The following is a 23,162-nucleotide window of genomic DNA, read 5'->3' as shown; positions in this document are numbered from 1 at the left end:
ATAAATGTTAGAAGTGTTTTGCTGAAACATGTTGCACATCGACTGTAAACTATGTAGTATAGAATTGTGGAGTTACACCGTTAAACAGTTTTTCCACATTTCTGTGTTCAGGATTATTTAGGAGGGGCTGAAGCGCATGGCCCTGCCCCTAACACAATCATAAGCATCCATTCAGGTTGTAGCGGTATTTAAAAGTTAAAAGAGATGCAGCTTTCTTGCAAGTGGGCGTGGTTTCAGTGCCACGCCCCCAGCTTTTGAACGCGTTTTGCCTGTTTTTCCAAGAATTTGATAACTTATTTTATTTACTAATCATTCAAATTTGGCTGGGTGGTGTGACAAACTGAGAACACATTTAATATTAAACTTTCCATGGACTTTAAATGTCTGAAATGGTGATTTAGGAAGATTAAATATTTATATCTTAGGCCCATTTTCACATTGTCTGGTAGAACATCTTAAATTTATTCATGGTAAATTGTAAAGTGAAAAAGTAAACAATTTAGATGCTTTTATTGTCAATGTTATAACAGTAAACATCTATTCATCACGCTCATTAACACAAATAATCAACATATGGAAATTGTTTTTATTTTATTGCTAAAATTTGGCTTTTCCACATACATGAAAGAAAACAATGTCAAATAAAATGATATAACCACTCACTCTTGAACATACACTATACACATGCACAAAATAAAAGTCCTACAGACGCTTGCCTTTATTTCTCCCAATGAGTAACTAAATGTCTAGATTACACGCCAAAACCGGAAAGGTATAAAACAAAATATACTTTGTATAAAAATATAGGCAATAACAAAAACTGTATAGGTAAAATGTTTCAAGGACCATGTTGCGCAAAAGTACTTTGTGGTTTATCAAATCGCGCATCAAAATAATTGTTTCAATTTCATAATGGCACACTTTTAGGGAGAGATTTACCAATTATTACAATTCCTTCAAAATGCACTGGATATATCTGATATTTAAGCATATTATGTAAATGAACCAAAATGATAATTTATTGTTTACCCAGTTTCTGTAGCTCAACTTGTAGAGCACAATGCTAAAAATAACAAATTGATAGGTTCTCAGAGACTTAAAAGAAGCACACTTAAAATTGATGAAAAACTAGGTTTGGCTACCAGCATATACCAAATGCATAATTTATAACAAAATCTACATAAAAAGAGCCTGAACATTGCTGAAATCAATCTGAGTAGCAAATGGAAAAATGCCTACATGAACCAAAGAGAAAAATATGACTTGTCAGAGAAACCCGAGTCTGCTGAACTCAGTTTTATTTGTTGCTGCATGTACAGTAAATAATCATATTTCTGTTCTAAAGTACCTAAAAAAATGTACAATTATACTTATTCACTACTACTGTACCCTGTACCACATACCATGAGGCACAAGACTATTTGCTTGTTAAGTAATGATCTGGGTCCAAGCCTCAACTCTTTTTATTTAGAGGATACAATTTAAACAACCGTTTATGAGCACTATTTATTTAAATCACACATTTAAGCAAAAACTCCCAGGGTATGATTCACTGACAGCAATAAAAAATAAAAAATCCACGTCTATGAGTCCATGTTTGGTCATTTCGGATTTGTTGTTGAGATAAAAATTAGGATCAGGGGGTTTTGGTAGTTTTGCATTATGATACGAGTATATTGGTGTATTTTTTCTGTTATTCCCCATGGCACATGAGATTGGTTGGACCCGAAAGCGGTGCATGATGGCAGACTTTACAAGCGGATGCATACTTGGGGTTCAGGCTTATTCCAACATATGGGTGATTATGTTATTCCAGGTATACATTTGGTGTCCAAAGTCATTATTCATTATCTGCTTTTGTTAAATTGTTACATGTTTAATTATTTTAATAATGTGGTGTTCATCGTCATGGATCATAAGATGTTGCAGGACCTAACAATATAATATTTGACTTATATAGCTGATTTCCTGTTGTCCGAATTAGTCAATTCTGTTTAAGACGCTTTTTACAGAAAATGTTATATTGTTATGGCATCTTGTGATCCATAAAAATGAGTACCAAATTTATTAAAATAATTCAGAAAAAAAAATCACTTTGGACACAAAATGTGCCCGTATGCAAATCATAAAAAAAGTATTTTCTGCATAGAAAAGCTGTGTCAAAGCATCTGTAAATATGCATATTTGCGATCAGCACCTAACATAATAGCTTGAATCAGAGAAGATTCTTTTCTTTGTCTCACAAAAGATAAAATCGCAGTTGTCATCTTTATTGTTCAGTCTCTCAGCATCATTTGCAGTATCATTTTCATCACCATCATATTCAAAGATTTACAAAAATCTGTATAATATCTAGATAGCCTGAGTGTGTTGTTTACAATAACCGTTTATGCTCGTCGTCTCTTTGTTGGTTGTTGAATTTACAATAACTCTGAGCCTCTTACATTGGCGTATCGGCCACCTGTGTCTGTGTGCCAGAATGTCCATTGGTGGGTGCAGATTCTGTTGACTCTCCATTAATGACTGGTTTGTCCAAAGGCTCCTGTTGAGGGAGGGGGGCATCGGACAGCAATGTGTTGCCTTGGGACTGTTGATCCACTGGATAGGATTCCTCAGCCTTAATGGAGATAGTAACATTACTTAAAGGGACACTCCACTTTTTTTGAAAATACGCTCATTTTCCAGCTCCCGTAGAGTTAAACATTTGATTCTTACCGTTTTGGAATCCATTCAGCTGATCTCCGGGTCTGGCGGTACCACTTTTAGCATAGCTTAGCATAATCCATTGAATCTGATTAGACCATTAGCATCGCGCTCAAAAATAACCAAAGAGTTTTGATATTTTTCTTATTTAATTTATTTTTCGGGTACTAAGTTATATCATTGTGCCTCTTGCAGTCATGTGATATGGCAGCAAAGTCCTTGATTATTACGCCAGAATGAGAGTATAGTTCCAACTTCCTAGCCATATCTGCCTAGAAAATCCCAACTTTTAATTTTCTGTCGGTCTTAGTACACGATGTAACTACAAAAAGAGTCAAGTTTTAAATAGGAAAAATACCCAAACTTTTTGGTTATTTTTGGCGCGATGCTAATGGTCTAATCAGATTCAATGGATTATGCTAAGCTATGTTAAAAGTGGTACCGCCCGACCCGGAGATAGACTGAACGGATTCCAAAACTGTAAAAATCAAATGTTTCACACTATGGGAGATTAAGTATACTTAATATGTAAAGAAATTTGGTAGATTTTGATCGCCTGGGAAAACTCACTTACCGATAAAATGCATAGCTTGTAATGCACTGTAGGTCGCTTTGGATACAAGCAAAACACAAATAGTGTATGTAAAGTCAATTTAAGATAAGCATGTATCTTATAGTTGACGTTTACGCATTTGACAAACGATTTTATCCAGTGCATTCAAGCTTTACATGTTATCAGTGTGTGTGATCCCTGAGACCCGTGATTTTTCCGCTGCTAACACAGTGCTCTAGCAGTTGACTGTCGTTGAATGTTCATTTGTTCTTAAAAATCAAATATGTCCTCTAGCAACTCACCAGTCGAAGCCCTTTCGGCTCTTCTTGTCGAGTCTTTAGAAGGTAACCAGCAATTAGCAAAGCAGCCAAAAGCAAACCAGCTATCAACACTGAGACGAAGACAACTTTAGAGCGCTGGCTCGTACGAGACACTGCCTCTTCTACTTCAACCTAGACGTGAAGAGAAATCAACACACGTTATCTTTTTTATCTGGGAGGTGTTGTATTATTGTTAAAAGACTGCGTAATATGAAGTGGAATCAATTGGCTGGGTTGTTTGTGGTGTGTGGTGTGTTTATCTGAGTCATCATCACAGCTATTTACTTCATAATGAGTTACAGCTTTACCTCACCCTCACATAAATTCAACCACATTGTAAAACACGAAGCGTTTGTGGATTCAGAGCCATAGGAGGGTGTTGTGTTTTATTTACATGAACTTTGTTCAACCCCTGTTATGTGAAACCCTTATAACACTTAAACATGGTTTACTCATTTATAGTATTATGTGGCGTACACACCAAACGCAAATTCAACCATTTGGGAGCGATGCGAACGACGCAAATTTTGTAGCGCGATTGAAGCGAAAACATGCGCTATTCGCCTCAAACGCGTCTTCGTACAAGTTGAAAATATTTAGTTAAATCCCGCAAGTAATCTATAGCGAGGAATGCAATGCTTCGCATATGGTGTGTACGCTGCATTAATTAACTGCGCAAATAAACTATATACAAAGTCAATGCGTGAATAGACGCGAACTCACATGGAGCAAATGATACGAATTGGGTGGATTGCCGCAAAACACGTGCTATTTGCCTCAAACGTGTCTTGGCGTAAGTTAATAATTGTGCATGATTCAAAGTAAAATCCCGTGAGTAATCTAAAGCGAGGAATGCAATGCTTCGGTTTGGTGTGTACGCTGCATTATGCTGAATACACACCAGAAGCAAATTGAATTATTTGTGTGAGAATACTACATACATAGTTAATGCAAAGATGCAAATACAAATAGACGCAAATTCACGTGGTACAATGCGAATGATGTGAATTTGGCAGTAAATTTGCCTTTAAAGGCGGAGTCCATGATGTTTGAAAGCCAATGTTGATATTTGAAATCACCTAAACAAACACGCCCCTACACCAATAGAATCTGGAACTTCTGTTGATAGACCCGCCCCACACATACGCAACCCGGCATTTGATTTGATTTGATTGGCTATAAGTGTGTTTTGGTAGTCGGCCCGTCTCCTTTTCAAATGCGTTTTTCAAACATCGTGGACTCCGCCTTTAAACACGTTTTCCACCAAGTTTAAAATATTCAGCTCAAGCTAAAATTCGCATGATGCGAAGTTAAGTCCCACGAGTAATCTAGCAAGGCAACACGATTCTTCGCTTTTGGTGCGTACGCAACATTACTCTTCTATCATTTTAATGTGCATTTCTAGCTTTTTGTTGATATTATGAATGATATTATGAATTGCTTGGTGTTGCTGACCTTATCCAGAATGTTGTCGTTGTTGAATTTGTCAGCCATTTCTTCAGGGTTAGCTTCATACAATAAAAACAACAGATTTTAGTACAACTATTTACAGCACTGGAAATGTTTGTTAGCGTACATCTCAACACAAGTGCATGATGATTTGTTGGTATTTTACAAAATGGCTAATTTGTATGATGTCACTTGTGTATTATATGATTTACTTTCATGGCTGTCTTATATATATATATATATAAGTGATAAAAAGCAACAACAAAACAAACCTTCGATACTGTCTCCATAAACAATGATCTTATCAGTGTTGTCTTCCTGGTAGATTTCGAGTTTGCAGTCTTCACCGCAAAGATGTTCCAGAACACTCTGAATCTTGGCTTTAGTCTCTTCCTATTGGATGAGAAAGTGTTTATATTAAATATGTTTTATAGGACACTTTAAATTCATATACAGCATACCCAAAATAGACAAGCACTTGAAGAATGACACAGACTCACAGATTTAAGTTTTTAGCCTTTCAATCTTATACTTTTCTCTCTTTTTCTCTAATTCTTTTTCTTCAGAAATACGGCGTAATATAAAGCTATATATAAAGGCTTCTTCTCATAGCAATGGATTTGCTTCTCTCTAAATTATTGCTCGAGGGAGCAAAATCTCTTTTAGCTGAAGGCTTGTGATGAAAATGCTTAACGTTTGGATCGTGTTTCACTGTTTTCTTGTTCGGGCCAACATCAGTCGCAAGCTTTCTGTCTTCCAGTCCGGCCTGTTGGAGTCACACAATATAATTTCCAATGTGGTTTTTATTTACAATATATATTTCACTCTATTGAAGCCGTATTTTGGCTCTGACATTAAACGCAGAGGCCTGGCTGTGTATCTTGGCAAACATCCTGGCATGAATTCCAAGTGGCCGCCACCCAAAGTGTGTTATGGAATGCCATTCATGTGCACGCCACAAGACCTCTGTGACTGATCTGCCCTATGCAACCCAGTCTCACCCCATGGCGTCAATATTTGACGACACTTGACCATGCGTCAATATGTTGACGCGGAGGGTATACCTTTCGCGTCATTTTTTGGCGGACTGGGGACTTCAATACTATTAAGTCCGTTGCATTCTCTTTCCTATTTTCTTACCATTTTCTACCATTTTCGCGTCGGTTTAGGTCTAGATTTACATAATGACATCCCTACCCAAACCTTTCCCTAACCCCAATGCCAGGCGACAACTGTTTAATTTCGCGTACCTAATAGTATTGAAGTCCCCAGTTCGTCGAAAAATGACGCGAAAGGTATACCCTCCGCGTCAACATATTGACGCATGGTCAAGTGTCGTCAAATATTGACGCCATGGGTGTGAGACCGTGTTACCCTATGAGACACGATCACATGGCAAAGCACACATAATAGGGACTTCTACATTTTTTTACATGTATGCATTTGGCAGAAACTTTTGTCTTAAAGGGGACATGTCACAAGACTTTTTTAAGATGTCCCCAGAGTACGTATGTGAAGTTCTAGCTCCAAATACTATATAGATAACTTATTACAGCATGCTAAAATGGCCGCTTTGTAGGTGTGAGAGAAAATGTGCTGTTTTTGGGTGTGTCCTTTAGCATGCAATTGCTCTGATCTCTGCACTAAATGGCATTGCCGTGGTTGGATAGAGCAGTTCAAGCCGCATTCACATTACAAGTGACTTTGTCGCTGTGTGTCGCTCATCTCTTTCAACAAGGGGGCGTTTTTAAATCTGGTTGTCATAAACAAATGAGTAACGTCCACTCCAGTAACTGACGAGAGATGGATGAAGTGAACTCCAATGCTTCGCTCTTATTGGTAGTCGCTCCAGAAAGTCGGTCATCGTTTGCATACAGTTAAACTTTTCTCAACTTTGTTGCCCGACAGGACACACCCCATCCGGTCACCGACAGCAGGCATGGATTAACGCACGGGCCTACTGGGCACTTGCCCAGGGCACTGGGCCAGCAGGGGGCCCTGTCAAATTTACTGTGTCTATTCTTTTCAAGTAAATATTTTAATTTTATTTTCAGTAAAATTTTGTTAAATATTGAGGAATAATGTGAATTTTTTTTGCAGTTGCAAAGTATTAACTAGTAAATAAATCAAATAAATAATTTTAATGTATTGCTGCGCTGTTGAAAGGGACATCTAGAGGCGAGTAAAAAGCATTGCGTAATATAAAAGTCACGCGTAGAAGACGGTTACTCAAAAACCAAAACAAAAATGAGTTTAAAACCACAACCAAGTGGACCAATGAAAAGAAAGCACAAAAGGCCAGCTTTTCCTCACCATGCCAGTCAGCAATTGTGAAGGAGAATATTCATTTTCTCTAATGGCAAGAGTAAAAAACGAACTGAGAAGAAAAATGTGTCAAGGACGTCTTTAATGGCCATTGAATGCGATCTTGTGAGGGAACTGGATTTTGATGATGTGGTGGAAGCGTTTTCTCTGAGGAAATCGAGAAAGATACACCCCTCAGCTAAGGTAAATTTAAACCAACTTTTTTTTAAACCAACCTTTTTGTTCTAAGCTAGGGGCTGGACACACCAAAGCTTTTACGCCCACGGCCGGCGCATGTTTTCAATTGATTCCAATGGAAACTCTGTGTTTTTCAAATAAGCAAACAGCTAGCGGGGTTTTTCCACGCTGAAAACCGGCGCTCGGGGTTTTATTCGCGCTCAGCGCTGAGCGTCGAGAGTTCAAAAATATTCAACTTTGAGTGAAAAGCTCCGCTCGTCTTTTTGATGGAGTATGTTGTACAGTATGTTGACAGATACTGGTGAGATATAAATAAACCAATTTGTGGTGTGAAAGTACAGAATATTGTGTGCATTCTCTCCCCGCGTATTAGTGCCATTGTTATCCTGTATGATGGGGCATACAGGCAGAGGCGAACCAACACTTGAGCTCTGTGCATACAGGTGCAACGCTGTTGCCCAAAAAATTGGTAAAGGGGGCCTTTGAGACATCTGTGCCCAGGGCACATCATCGCCATAATCCGTCCCTGACCGACAGTCACTGTCGCTGGAAGTCGCCAAGCTGCCGTTGAAATGAATAAGGGATTAAGAGGCGGTATTATTATAATAAGATCCCCTTCTGACATCACAAGGGGAGCAAAATTTCAATGATTTTTTCACATGCTTGCAGAGAATGGTTTACCAAAACTAAGTTACTGGGTTGATCTTTTTCACATTTTGTAGGTTGGGAGAAGCACTGGGGACCAAATTATAGCACTTAAACATGAAAAAGACAGATTTTTATGATATGTTCGATATTCAATGCATCCAAGCTGTACGTTTTATCAGTATGGGCATTGCTTGGAAATCACATGCATGACTTAATGTTGCTGCAGCATGCTTTCCCACATGAGATACAGAGTTTATACAGATTGTCATTTAAAAAGGCGTCTGTATAACGTTTCAGGGCCACAGCTTAGATGCCACACAGAAGACACACGTGGGAGTCTTTCTATAACAGTGTGTATACATTTTTGATGGTGAGACAGGGATTTTACATGAATATTTGTTTGCCAACTAATTATTAAATCAATGGTTTGATCATTTAAATGGATCATTAAAAGAACATTTTACACAAATATATAGTAAGATGCTAAAATAGGCAGTATAGATCAGTATAAATACCGGCACTATATTTAATTTTTATTAAAGCTGGAATAAGATTTACCCACTCCATATTTCAGCCTCTTCAGAACTGATCTAGAATCAGTGCACCATTATGTCGACTTTGTTATGCAGGGTTAAACAAGGTCACTACTTACACATGTGGAGGGAGACTTTAGTTTCAGCTCAACATTGTGTTTGTATCTCTCCGGTATTTCATCCACACACATCACATGTTCCTACAGAGCAAAAAACAACAACAACAACAAAAAAAAACAAGTTATATGAGCAATGGTCCCTAATAATGTTAACCTAATGTAAATAATCTTTGTATAGAGTTTGGCAAATAATGCATCCATCTCTCTTAATAGCAATTTGTGGCCCAAAATCTTTTTTATTAGGGTCAGCAGGGAAAAGCGATAGTTATCCATAACTAGAATAGTGAAATAAAGATGCTTATCTTTTAAAAGTGAGGAAAATGGTAATTTAAACTTTTTAGTCTGTTGGCACAAATTTACACTATTTAGTCAAATGAACAAGTTGCATTCTCAATAAAAACAAACAAATGAAAAGTACATTTAAGAGAAAATTCAACCAAGACTACATCCAAATTCACAGAGGATAAGCGTAGTTTGTGCTGACCACAATGTGTTTTGTATTGCAAATTATTGGCTTGTGAGAGCAGGAAAATACTGAGATTACAAAAGAATTATATTATAAAGGCTCAAAAAGTATCACAAATTTACTTTGGAGGTGAACCAGTATGATGTTATTTTAAAATAATGTTTATTTTACACAGTTTATGATAATATCAATACATTTCTGTATAAGTCTGGTCATTTTAAGAGCTTTTTTTGCAAATATAAACAATACAGTGTTGCACTGCCAAAAAATATTTTCAAGAAAAAAAATCTTAGTACTTTCGTCTTGTTTTCAGTAAAAATATCTAAAAATTCTTAAATTAAGATGCTTTTTCCTGACGAGCAAAACGACCCAATAAAACAAGTCCAGTTCCTAGACCCAAAAATCAAATGCAAGTGATTTTGTGCACAAAACAAGCAAAAAAAAATCTTTAACATTTTTCTTAAACACTAAATTCAAGAAAAATTAGCTTACCCCATTAGCATATTCTTTTGCTAGTTTTCTGCACAAAATCACCCACACTTGATATTTTTTGTCCAAAAACTAGAATTAATTTCTTGTGTTGTTTTGCTCATCAAGAAATGTATCTTAATTTAAGAATTTTTAGATATTTTACTGAAAACAAGACAAAAAAGACATTTTTTTCTTGAAAATAATTTTTTGCTGTGTGGATAGCCATAAATCTGGGTCCTAAATAGCAATAAATCCATTTATAAATCCATTAAATGCATTGGTTTTCTTACGTTAGATGTGACCATGCTGTTTTTAGGTAAGTCTGTGTCGGGCTGATCAGGGATCTGTGTGCTCTGCTGGTATGTGGTGGATTCAGCTGCCTGGGTGGACACACTGATCTCAACCGGGGTTGTTTCTGCGGTCCATGACTTAGATGAAGGGAATAAGTTGTCTAAGTCGATCACGTGGACCTGAAAACCACCTATTAGAGATATTGATTAGGTACTTTTGGTGGTCTTTCTCATGTGCTCTTATACATTCATTTTTAAAAGTGTTGAGATGGAGTCAATTTTATTATCTAAACATTTACATGAATATATCCAAATCTTGTCTAGTTATAGGGGTCTAGTTCTCCAAGTTTGTCGGACAAGATTTGGTTGTAATCTAAACTAAACTAACGGCAAAAGTAACATACAAATGATAAAAAATATGTCACTTTAATCATAAAGAATGCATCAATGGGTGACTTATAAACAAGTATAACACTGTAAAAATGCAGCATTTTGTCAAATCAACATATATTTTTGTGTTACTTTAACAATTTCAACTTGTTTTTATAAGTTGTGTCAACTTATAAATGGTCAAAACTTAAAATAGTAGGTTAAATTAACTTCATGCTGCATTTTTTATACACAATATAGTATGTTTTATCAGATGTACAGTATCTGATAAGATATTAGTCGTAAGGTTTATGAAAATTAGATATTTACAATAAGTGAAAACAAGGGGTAACAGTTTTACCGTTGTCTTCACTTTTTGCTGTTGGAAGGGTTAGATCACCATCCCCACGGAAAAAACGCATGACCTCTTCCTCGTTGACCCCAAAGTCACAAAGCACACCTGATAAACAAGGTAAACACTGTCAGAACGACACATTCAAACAAACAACGTTTGTATAATGTTATTTAATTGTGATAGCCTTATCACAATTAAGGCTATCACATATCACAAAAAAAACTTTTTACATGTTTAAGTGGTATAATTTGCTAGAAAATGTGAAAAAGATCAACCCAGTAACTTAGTTTTGGTAAACACTTCTCTGCAAGCATATGAAAAAATAGGTCATTGACATTTGGCTCCCCCTGTGATGTCAGAAGGGGATAATTCCGCGCCTTAATCTGCACTATCCAACCACAGCACTGCCATTTAGTGCAGAGATCAGCTCATTTGCATTTTAAGGACACACTAAAAACGGCACGTTTTTGCTCACACCTACATAGTGGAAATTTTAACATGTTTTAATAAATTATCTATATATTTTGAGCCAAAACTTCACGTACATACTCTGGGGACACCAAGAGACTTATTTTTAAGAGACCCCTTTAAACTCATTCCATTGCAGACCTATGATCTTTGCCTATGATCTGACATGCCCTTAAAATGTTAATTATATTTGAAGAGACCTAATTTTAAGCCATCAATATTTGTTTTGAGTTTCTTGTTGTTTTAAAGACTATATTTTAAAGGTTTCCTGTCCCATGGCTTCTATTTAAGGATTTTCCGTCCCATGGCTTCTGCCATAACTAGTTTCTGGTTCAAAACCAGCATTTTGGAGCATTTTCAAGCACATTTTCTTTGGTGGAAACAAGCAGAATAGGGCCAGAATAGCTCCCACACCACAAAAGTGGCCAAAAGCTTACTTGCTAATGACATCATATTCTTAGATTTATGTTTATTCTCAGCTCCCAGACAATGCAAAGTGAAGCTTTAAACTTTCTAAGAATTTTTAGCGCTTTCTCAGTGTTCTACATAACGTAATGTTATTCAGAAGCAGAGTTATGAACCATTTTGACCCAGTTCTGGGACCAGGAGGTCGTGCCAAGAGCCGTTCTGCTATAAATCAGTCAACCGAATGTGATGTGGCGCATTATAATTGATAGACTGATGAGATGTGGATACGAATACACTTTAACCTCAACCCTCCCCCAAACCACGAGAGGTCCTGACATCTAACCCTAACCCTGACAGAGCACAACACCCCACTATAGACCTCTAGGATGAGGGGGAGGGATGAGGGACAGATTAAGCAGTTAAAAAAGAAAGACTGGTGACAGGAAAGGAGGCAAAGATTTGGAGAAATAAAAGAAGCACTTATTTATGTCTCTCAAATAGCTTGCTAGAGCCATTTCTCATTTGAACACGATTATGTGCTGGAGTTTTGATTTATGAGATTTTCTGCTGGAGATGTTTTGAATAAAAGAGTGATTCAGTTTTAAAGAGAGATCTTTTTTTGTGTTAGGCCATGTGCTCAGAAGACTACTCTAAAGATAAAGTTAGACCTTCGTCAGAATAATTTTGCGGCTTTAAGACATTTTATTCAATGCACTGTATTGTAGGTCACTGTGGCCTATTTCATTATAATCAATCATTTGATTATTCTGTACGCCAGTAAATCTGACTGATGTATAAAATGTAGGTTTAAATGTTTTGTAGTGCATGCCAACAAATTTATTACGTAACACTGCACTTACTATGGAGCAAACAATATATTTAAAAATTGTAGCCATCAATGCCAATAATTTTATTAGTCCACTGAATGACGCCCGTCTAAAACTACAGTATTAGTGTGATTATTTCGTTTATTTTATCCCCCTCCCTTAGCCAACGAGTCAGAAATTAAAAATGTATAATAAATTGAGCCAAAAGAGAAATGTGAGACAAAAGTTGTTATGTACTGTATGGCATCATGTCTATAAAGGTACACTGTAAAAAATTGCTTATTGAACTTATATTATAACGTTTAATCTAATTTAACTAGCTTGACTATTAAGGAGTTGCAAAATTATTAGAATAAAGGTGAAATAACTTAAGCTAATTCAACTTTATTTTTTATAATGTATATCAACTACACAACATAAAGTGAAAGCTGCTCTACTTAAAAACTCACTTTAATTGGCAGCACCTAAAAGTTAATTAAGTTTTATAAACTTACATTTTCTCACTTTAAGTGAAATAAAATAAAAATAAAATTGGTAACACATAAAACATTTTCAACTTTTAATTTTCCAAAAAATGTAGGCATTACCAATTGAAGCAATTTTTTAGGGCTGCATAACAACTAATCGTTTGCAGAATAAAAGTTTTTGTTTACATCATAAATGTGTGTGTACCATGTATAATACAGGCATGAAAATCCCTCACCTTTCGGCGAAATTCGCCGTTTTGAATCCAAAAAAGGTTACCCACGTGAATCATGTAGATTCAATGAGAAAAAATTTTTTGGGGGGAGGGGGTATGCGCGCGTTGCTTGAAGACGCGCCCTTCGCCGTCATCCAAACATGTATCTTAGACATTAGATTTGTTTGAGTTCATGCTGCGCTGCAAAAACCGACAGGCAGGCAGGTGACATCAAAGTATCACGAGAGTAAATCGAGAAGCCATAAGGAAGTCTGCTTTCGAACGGCTCTCGCGCTACTGTGATGTCATCCGCATTTCTGTGTTCTTCGTCATACAAGCTTGTTAAAGATGCGAAGAGTGACTGCCTTCGGGACGTAAAGTCAACACAAAACGCTGTAAAACTATCATTGTGGAATTCTAATGCGTCAATCAATTAAAACAACATATCTACATAGACTGACACTGCAAAGTGACCTAAAAGATTTTTGTTGGAATGGATTGGAACGAATTATGGACGTACTCCTCGCTTGTAAGACACATTGGTCTACTAGTCTACGGCTGTAAGTACTTAAATGTAAATATGGTGAAACTGCAAAATATTGCATGAAATGCTGTAATAACAACATACTGTTACTAATACAGTTCATAAGAAAGTTTACCGTTTACAGTAACATTTAAGCGATTTTAGACTATTTGAGCGACAAAGATGCTAAAGTGAACTGTTTTCATTGCGCATACGCGCACAAACTCAAAAATCACGCAAACGCATATTTTTTTGGGCTTGACAGGAGATATACGCACAAACTATATTGTAATACCACAGTTTCTGCAAGTATTCTCATAAAAACAGTCGTTTATTATAAGTGAGAAGTTGATCATGTGTCAGTGTATAGATCGCTTCTCCGTTGTTAAAGGGACAGTTCGTCTCATAAGAAATGCTTGTGTTTGAGTCATAATGTTAATCAAACTACAAAAGACAAAAGGAAATCACTTTTATAGCTTTAAAAAGATTAATTATATTTAATATATATTATGAAAACAGTGTTATGTTAATTTGATACTGTTTTTCTACCTAATCAATAATGTTAGATCTTACTTTATTTGTAACTTTGTTCTTTTCTATTTTATATGCTTGTAATGTCTTGATTTGTTCTTATTTTATTTTCCCACATCACTTTTTTGCTTATCTGAAAATTATTCAACCCATGACTCAAAAACCATAATGTAATTCATTTAACCAGTACTATATTGTAAAATTAATTCATTTTAAATTAGATGTAGGCCTTCAGGTCCACCCTATTGCAAAACCAACTTAAAATTGTATGGCCTTGTGACTGATGGTCTGATTATGGCAAAATAAAATTATTGCAGATGTAAAATAGTAATTCTACTTGTTACAGCTTTCCACATTTATCAACCCATTTAATTAAATATGGTTTCTGTTACTAGTCAAATGTTTACATTTTAAATCTAAATTGTCCGTCAGAATTAAATAATTGAAATAATGTTCATGTATGTTATGGTGGGAATTTTGTTTCTGCGCACGTGGAGGGATGTTGAGTTCCTTCCTTCTTTTTTGTCCTTGGCCAGTCACATGCCTGACGAATAAATAAGTTAAGTTACAGCATGTTCCCGCCTGCGCCCAGACTAAGTATTCTGGGGGGGTCCTCCCACCTCGCGGCCCCATCAGAGGCCACATCGCCCCACGCGCGCCCTTCTCACCTTTTTCACCCCTGACCCGTTTTCATGCCTGATAATAGTTATGTATATATAAATACACACACATGCATGTATAATTTTAAAATTTTAATATGTGTATATATTAAGTATTCATATATATATATATATATATTATACACAGTACAGACACATTTATGATGTAAACATAAACTTTTATCCTGCAAACAATTAGTTGCGATTAGTTGTTATGCAGCCCTACAATTTTTTACCATTGATCCAACTTTTACTTTTAACAGCCAAGTAAAGAAATTTAAAATGAATTGTAAATTCAAATGCAACAAGGAATTGTTCACAGTCTACAATACAACTTTCCTCCAATAAATTTTTGGAAAGAAATACCTTAAAGATTAAATTTAGCAAATGACTAAAGAGTTTTCAGCATCATGAGCTAAAATAACCAAACAGGCGTTTCATTACACAACCCCTGTGCATGCACTACAGGCAGAGTACATTAAAGGTTGTAATTTTCTCCAGTAACCTCCTCCCGCCTCATCGAAAACTTTTTCTTAACATGACCTCACCTCAGCTGTATTAACTCCTTCACTCACCCCACTGGGCTCATACAGTAGCAGCCTGATACAGGTTCATTTCTTTGTTCATGAATTGGTTAAAACAGAAGCAAATGTGTTGTGTGTGTTGCCATACACCAGATTTTTTTTGTCCATATTTTTATTTTTTTATTTTTTGAAATTAGAGAGGCTAAGAGCAAATGTGGAAACTTAGCATAACAAATATCTTGAGCCTAGTTTGTAATATGAGAATCTTTTGTTAGTTGTCTTTCTTTATCTTATTTATTTGATAATAAACAGCCTTATGTGCGTTTTATTAACATGGATGGAAAGTTAACATTTGAGAAGCTTTAAATTGTGAAATAAACCTATACTATTGATATTTGACATTGTGGTACTTAAAGAGTAGAGTATGGTTGGCTTTCTAAATTATTACTGTAATAATAATAAATAATAATAATAATAATCCTCATCATCATCATTATTATTAATGATAATTATAAAAATAGAGCAAAAAAAGTTTTTGCTTCTTCAGTAAGAGAGTTTTCAAGGGTTTTCGAAACATCAAATAACTTTTATGGGTGTAGTGGGTGTAGAGGAGGACACTTACTTTGAGTGCTCAAACCAAAGGTTCAGCACAGTTGTTTATCATGACGTTAGAGTAACTTGATACACTTTGACTACTGTAGGTTATCATGTGACTTTTGCCCTCAGTTCTTGAATGTTTCAGCCTCCAAATGGAAAAGGAATGTATAAACTTCAGGACATTTGAAGAAGCCCAGACATGCAAACACCCAGTGTTCCTCAACATTAAGACCACCCCCCATCAAAATTGTATTTTATTGTTAGTTTACAAATTCTTAAATGTGTGAATAAATATATCGTTTGAATAAATCCACCCTCAAAAACATCCATTTTGCTTTTTCCAGTATCTTATTTATTGTTTGTTCAGATTGGCTTGCGCATATACAATCCCCCATTTTACTTAGTTTATAGATGGATGTATAAAAATGTACTGTCATTGATGTTTTGGTATCCAGGAAATAAAGCTCACAGAAAACCTTAAAAATATCAGAAAACAGGGAAATGACACGTGAAACTACAATGAGGTTCTGCTTTACAAGTGTCGCTTAGTTCAGCGGTTGACCAAAGTAAATTCAACCACATCAAGAGGTCTGGAAAAGCAGTGTAATGTAAAGGCGTGTCTAGAGTTTGCAAGAAGAGATTCTATGATGTGAATAAAAATCTTTAAGAATCTGCTCTATATTTCTAAATAAAAGCAACGTTTGATATTTTGTGAGGAGGTAATAGCATCATGTGATTGTTTTCATAAGTGGTAAATGATGTACTGATAAAAGTATAGCTTGAATGCACTGTAATTTGTTTTTGGCAAAAGCGTTCCTGTAGCTCAGTTGGTAAAGCATTGCGTTAGCAGTGTGAAAGATTGTAGGTTTAATAAAAAAATATATAGCTTGAAATGCACTATGTTGCTTTAAATCAATGCGTCTGCCGAATGCATAATAGAGGCAATGTGTAAGAAAAGCAAGTGCTGAATGTATATATGTAAATGAATGGAGTGTAGAATAGAGATATGTCTTTGTATTATGTTGTATATGCAGTAGCTGATGTATTTAGTGGTATGTTTTATCAGAAAAAAAAAATTTGACCGTTTACATAACAATGTACAGTTGTACACCTTTTACGTTTATCACATATAGACGACAATTCTGGTTCACACAGATCCATGAAAATGACTTAAACGCTGTATTATGCATGCCAAGCCAGACGATGTCACAAGATGTCTGAATGCGTCATGCGCATACACATAACATCACACTTTTCACAAATTAGCATTTTTGTCCAAAACTTGCACTTTGAAACCTGTTTGAATTGCCAAATGATTGACCTCTTAAGCTAAAAATGGTCCCTTAATTCATACACATAGCCCTACGTCCGAATCTTACCCTTCGCCCTTACAATTGAGCCCTTTACAACCAAAGGCACGTTTAAACCCCCTTTGAACAGATGTTAGATCTGTTCTACCCCATCCCCCAAAACCCTAAACCCAATCTGAACATTCCACATTTTCCATCACAGAACGCACAGGAGGTTACATGATTCGTCTAATTACTACCGTTCCCCACAACCTCTGGGATTTCCCAGTCATGGAATGTTTCAGCATTCCAACCCCAGGAATGCTTGAAAAGCGGGATTGGATGGATTCCTTCTACGCAGAGACGTGAATAATTAATGATGATAAAAGATCCAGTTATGCACAGAAATCATGCCAAAAGGGTCAATAAAGTGGTATTTATTTATTGGGATACTCAATAATCAAGAAAAATGCCCAAATCTAAGATTCTTGGTCTGGAAGCGAGATTTCTACGCTTCACGCTTCAATATTGATGGTTCATCAGCTGTTAAGAGATATCAGATTTGCTACAGCAGATGCGCTAGCATATGCCTTCGTTTCCCATCTGCATCTGTCACTTTTGCCTCCCAATGGCAATGTCCTTACATCTCTGCTGTGAGCAAACTGTTTTAACTGTGCTTGTTAAGGCAAGCATCCATATTAGAGGAGAAGTGTGCTGTTACTTTAGTTTTCACTATTGACAGATGATACAATACATAAAATCACATATTGATGGAGGAATCACAGAAAGAAATGCTATGGTTGACTAAAATATGGACAAACCAATGGGTTTAAACAATCCTTTCCTGGGTTGTTGGATTTGGATGAACATTTCCAATGTTAATTTAACCCAACGGTTTGGTTTGACCAATGAGGAACTATATCTAAACACTATCTACGCTTTCACTCTGATGCATAGGTAACTGCGGTGGTATAGAAACTTTCTCAAGGAAACCCGGTGGTCCTCCGCTATAGTAGGAGATCCCATAGGAATGATGGAATTTGAAACTAAAACAATCCTGTTGAAGGGAAGGAGGAGTGTTTCTTTGGACCCCCGCCCCCTCTCTCTCTCTCTCTTTCTCTCTCAGCATGCACCCCCTGACTTCTGACCCTTCTCTTCCTCTCTTAGTAAATGAGTGCGGCACCCATGTTGTCTCCACCCATATGGGGAGGGCGACAACATATGGAGAAAACCAGATTCATATGTTTCCAATTAGACGCCCCCTAAACAGACCAGAACCCTCACTTACTGCCAAAGCATCATTATCAGAAAAGCGTATACCCCCTTCAAGCTACAATAAATGAATTGTGGGACCCAAGCCAATGAGGGATCAATCTGTTCCTGTTTTTTGTGTGTAAAGCAATGCATACATTGTAAAAATACAAATATTAAAGGAATAGTCTACTCATTTTCAATATTAAAATATGTTTTTACCTTAACTAAGAATTGTTGATACATCCCTCTATCATCTGTGTGCATGCACGTAAGCGCTGGAGCGCGCTGCGACGCTTCGATAGCATTTAGCTTAGCCCCATTCATTCCATGCTACCAATCAGAGACAAAGTCAGAAGCGACCAAACACATCAACGGTTTTCCTATTCAAGACGAGCAGCCACACGAGCAAGCTTGGTGGCACAAAACAAAACGCAGCGCCTTTCCAAGCGGATTCAAAAGAGGAACTATATTGTATGGCGCAACAGCACTCATGGGAGTACCTCGACTCGGCGCAGTAACACCCTCCCTCTCCCATTATGAGAGTGAGAAGGGGAGCGGACTTTTCAGGCGAGTCGAAGTACTCCCAAAAGTGCCACCACGCCATAAAATATAGCTCCTCTTCTAAATCCGCTTAGAAAAGCGCTATGTTTTATTTTGTACCACCAAACTTGCTCGTATAACTACTCGTCTTAAATAGGAAAAACGTTGATGTGTTTGGTCACTTCTAACTTTATCTCTGATTGGTAGCTACCATTGAATGAATGGGGCTAAGCTAAATGCTAGCGAAGCGTCGCAGCGCGCTCCAGCGCTTACGTTCACGCACACAGATGATAGAGGGATGTATCAACAATTCTTAGTTAAGGTAATAACATATTTTAATATTGAAAATGAGTAGACTACTCCTTTAAAGGAATATTGGTAACACTTTATTATAATGTTCATTAATTAACATTAGTTAACTACATTAGTTAACATGAACTAATGATAAACTGCACTTGTGCAGCATTTATTAATCTTTATTAATGTTAATTTCAACAATTACTAATACTTTATTAAAATTTGGTTAGCGTTAGTTAATGCACCGTGAACTAACATGAACAAACAATGAACAGCTTTATTTCTATTAACTAACATTAACAAAGATGAATAAATACTGTAACAAATGTATTGCTCATGGTTTGTTCATGTTAGTTAATACATTAACTAATGTTAAATCATGAACATTATAATAAAGTGTTACCGGAATATTCCATTTTCTTAAAAGAAAAATCCAGATAATTTACTCACCACCATGTCATCCAAAATGTTGATGTCTTTCTTTGTTCAGTCGAGAAGAAATTATGTTTTTTGGGGAAAGCATTGCAGGATTTTTCTCATTTTGATGGACTTTAATAGAGCCCAACATTAAATACTTAACTCAACACTTAACAGAGTTTCAAAGGACTATAAACAATCCCAAATGAGGCATAAGGGTCTTATCTAGCGAAACGATTGTCATTTTTGACAAGAAAAATAAAAAATATGCAAATTCTCGTCTAGATCCAGTCGTGATGCGCTAGCGTGACCCCTCGCAATACGTCATGACGTCAAGAGGTCACAGAGGACGAACGCAAAACTCCGCCCAGTGTTTACAAGTGTTGAGAAGGAGGGCCGTTCCGACGTTGTTGTATGTGGAATGATAGTAATTAATGTCTTTGTGTCAGTTTATTGTTTACAATGGTCCGCAAATGTGCGTTTTATATATGTAACACGTGACCTCCCTACGTCACTACGCATTTACGTTAGGTCGCGCTGGACCGGACCTAGATGAAAAGTTGTGGTTTAAAAGGGCATATTTTTTATTTTTCTTATCAAAAATGACAATCGTTTCGGTAGATAAGACCCTTATGCCTCGTTTGGGATCGTTTGTGGTCCTTTGAAGCTCTGTTGAAACAAACTGTTACGTGTTGAGTTGGGTATTAAATGTTGGGCTCTATTGAAGTCCATTGGAATGGGAAAAGTCCTGCAGTGTTTTCCTCGGAAAACATAATTTCTTCTCGACTGAACAAAGAAAGACATCAACATTTTGGATGACATGGTGGTGAGTAAATTATCTGGATTTTTCTTTTAAGAAAATGGAATATTCCTTTAAGCTTTGTGCATTTCTGTTTTTCATTTGTCACCAACTTTTGGCTTACAGTACACACTTAATATAAGTAAGCTAACCGATAAATAAAAAATAAGATATATGGCCAGTAATGCATGTGATGTCATATTCATGTTAAATGCTATTTTTGCTTTCCAGTAAAAAATATCAAAACCTTAGAAATAGTTGTTCAATCGTTCAAACTCTCAAATTTGGAATCAATGGATTTTTACATTGGGAGTGGATGTGGAATCATTTTCAAGCTTCAATCGGACGCAATTTATAATGTAAAGCAGCTGCCAGATATTTCAAATGTCCTGAAGGCATAAAATAGGTTTGGTGAATAATAAACTAAAATATAATCCATTATTTGATCAAAGTCTTGATCTCTTTGGTCGTACGCAAACAACGCAGTTTACTCCTCTGTCGCTGTTGCATCTTAAATTTTCTTATCATTTTGGCAACGTGTTTGTTTGAACATAAATCATACTTAATTTTGTTAATTTATGCTTTAAAAGAAAAATGATTTATTTGGAAGTAAGTAGAATGATTTGTTGTTTATGTTTTCCACATAACACAAACATCAGTGTTTTGCCTCTTAATATGATAGATGTATTACACCACTTGATCCGGCTCTAAATTTTTCTTTATATCACACCTGATTGCATCACATCTTCCCAAATAAACAAAACCCCTATTTATATCTAAAGAAATCACAACAGATAAGCCCACCTGGTAATTTAATATATGCACAGACACAAAGCGTGTGTGGTGTGCTATTAAAATTGATCCCGAGCTTGAGAAAACTCATCATCTTTATTTCATACGTATTGCTGTGATCTTGCAGATACAAAACCAACAGAATAGATGAATGTATAAGAAATGAAGGATAACTGGAAATGTATTTAACTTTGGTCTAACAGGAGCTTTAAAAGCACTCAATGGACCGCACCCTCCTCCCTCCTAAAGCCGCACAACATCTCAACTGATGCAAAGTTAGAAGCAAACATCTGCAGTTGATTAAAAAAGTAATGTTACTTACCTTGAAAGACCACAGCAAAAACGCAGACCATAAAAGCACCGGACAACATTTTGGGGCATTTTCTCATCCTTTGTGTCACCATCCTGAGCGAGTGTTTTTCCAAGTCTGAGCAGTCCTGCAACATGTGGTGTTACTCTCTCTCTCTCTCGCTCTCTCTCTCTTTCTAGTATGTGTGTGCGTAAGTAAGTTTTAGGTTTCCTCTGTGAGTGTCACACAAGGGATAAAGCAATGCCTCTGCCCCCCTTCTCTGTCTCTCTCTGTTTCAATGTGCTGTTCTCAAGAATTACTTTTTAACCAGTATATTGTTTTTTATTCTTTATCCAGTCCTCCTTTAAAGAAAATGCTAGAAAGGGTTAATTGCAGTGATGCCATAGATGAACCATTCTTGGTTATGTATATTCCCAAACAACTTAAACTGATTTTAAACTGAACGTGTATGGGAAATGGTTTCTACGGTCTATAACGGCATTTTAGGCAGCAGCCCAGCTGTAGCTCAGCAAAATGTTGTTTTAATGTCCTGTGTTATTCTGACACATAGTTTCCAGCCATCGTTTTCAGTTGAATACATAACCATTTGAAAGGTTTAGCAATTGGGATGTTCAGATTTGAGTTGGATTAGTATAGTTGTTCAAGTAACGGTGGTGAATGTTGTTCTGCCCTGACAGGGGGTTGATGGGAAACATTACAGTATTACTTTAGGTGTTATTAAGGTGAGTTCCACTTCGAATAGTGTAGATGCAACAGGAAGAGAAAGTATTGCATTTTAAATAAAATATTAAAACACATTCTTTAATTTAGCATTTAATGCAACTATCTAGTAGTATGTATACATTTAATCCAAGCATTATGTTTTTGAATGAGCTGTGAAAGTTTTATGAGAGTTCTGCCCCCTGCTGTTTTAAATCCGAGTAGCACCTTTATCAAATTTGGATATTGATAAAGTTGCTTTTTGAATGAGCTGTTCAGAGAAATGAATGTTTGATTATTAGGGGCTTCCTGGTCAGAGATTGACTGTAAAAAATATGGGATGCTAAAAACCTTTCAGAAGTAAACATTTGCTTTCATTATTTCAAAATTGAATGATGTAGAACGTATAAGGCTGCTATAGAGTAAAGCACCACATCTGCTTTTCCAGCCAATGATGTTGAAATATCCCAACAATATGGCTGGAAATACAGCAGCAAGTCTACCAAAAATGCACATGAAAGCCCTGCATTTCTATTTATGAAAATGCATTTCAGTCCATTTTGACTCCACAGGAGTGAGTTAAGTTAGTGTACTTTCATACCCTGAGGCATTGGACGCTGTGTTTTGTGAGGCAAACATTATAAGCATAGAAACACTGTACCAAAATATTTACATTTGCAATGTGGGGATTACTAAACCAAATCTGTATTTTTCTGACTCTACAAATTTAGAGCTCGAATGATTCAACAGTGAGCCTTTAACATGAAGTCA

At 36.3% G+C, this 23,162-nt stretch overlaps 1 protein-coding gene across 1 annotated transcript; it reads right to left on the bottom strand.

Moving 5' to 3' along the window:
* Positions 1-1,281: 1,281 nt before the first annotated feature.
* Positions 1,282-21,887, bottom strand: LOC129450104 (uncharacterized). The gene is made up of 8 exons (XM_055212578.2): positions 21,705-21,887; positions 10,785-10,883; positions 10,055-10,245; positions 8,828-8,908; positions 5,298-5,418; positions 5,032-5,084; positions 3,559-3,708; positions 1,282-2,617 (listed from the first exon to the last, which is right to left on the bottom strand). The coding sequence occupies exons 1-8, from the start codon at positions 21,826-21,828 to the stop codon at positions 2,441-2,443; spliced, it is 996 nt and encodes a 331-aa protein (XP_055068553.2). The 5' UTR covers positions 21,829-21,887; the 3' UTR covers positions 1,282-2,440.
* Between the last annotated feature and the right edge of the window lie 1,275 nt (positions 21,888-23,162).

This window comes from Misgurnus anguillicaudatus, chromosome 8, assembly GCF_027580225.2.
Source record: "Misgurnus anguillicaudatus chromosome 8, ASM2758022v2, whole genome shotgun sequence".
Classification (NCBI taxonomy): domain Eukaryota; kingdom Metazoa; phylum Chordata; class Actinopteri; order Cypriniformes; family Cobitidae; genus Misgurnus; species Misgurnus anguillicaudatus.
This window is presented reverse-complemented; position numbering and strand designations above follow the sequence as displayed.

Excerpts from the sequence above, each read along its gene's own strand:
- LOC129450104 (XM_055212578.2), bottom strand. The coding sequence starts at position 21,828 with ATGTTGCAGGACTGCTCAGACTTGGAAAAACACTCGCTCAGGATGGTG. Across the intron at positions 10,246-10,784 it reads AGCAAAAAGTGAAGACAACG|GTGGTTTTCAGGTCCACGTG; the intron begins GTAAAACTGTTA and ends TATCTCTAATAG. Across the intron at positions 5,419-8,827 it reads TAAAGTCTCCCTCCACATGT|GAAGAGACTAAAGCCAAGAT; the intron begins GTAAGTAGTGAC and ends CTCATCCAATAG.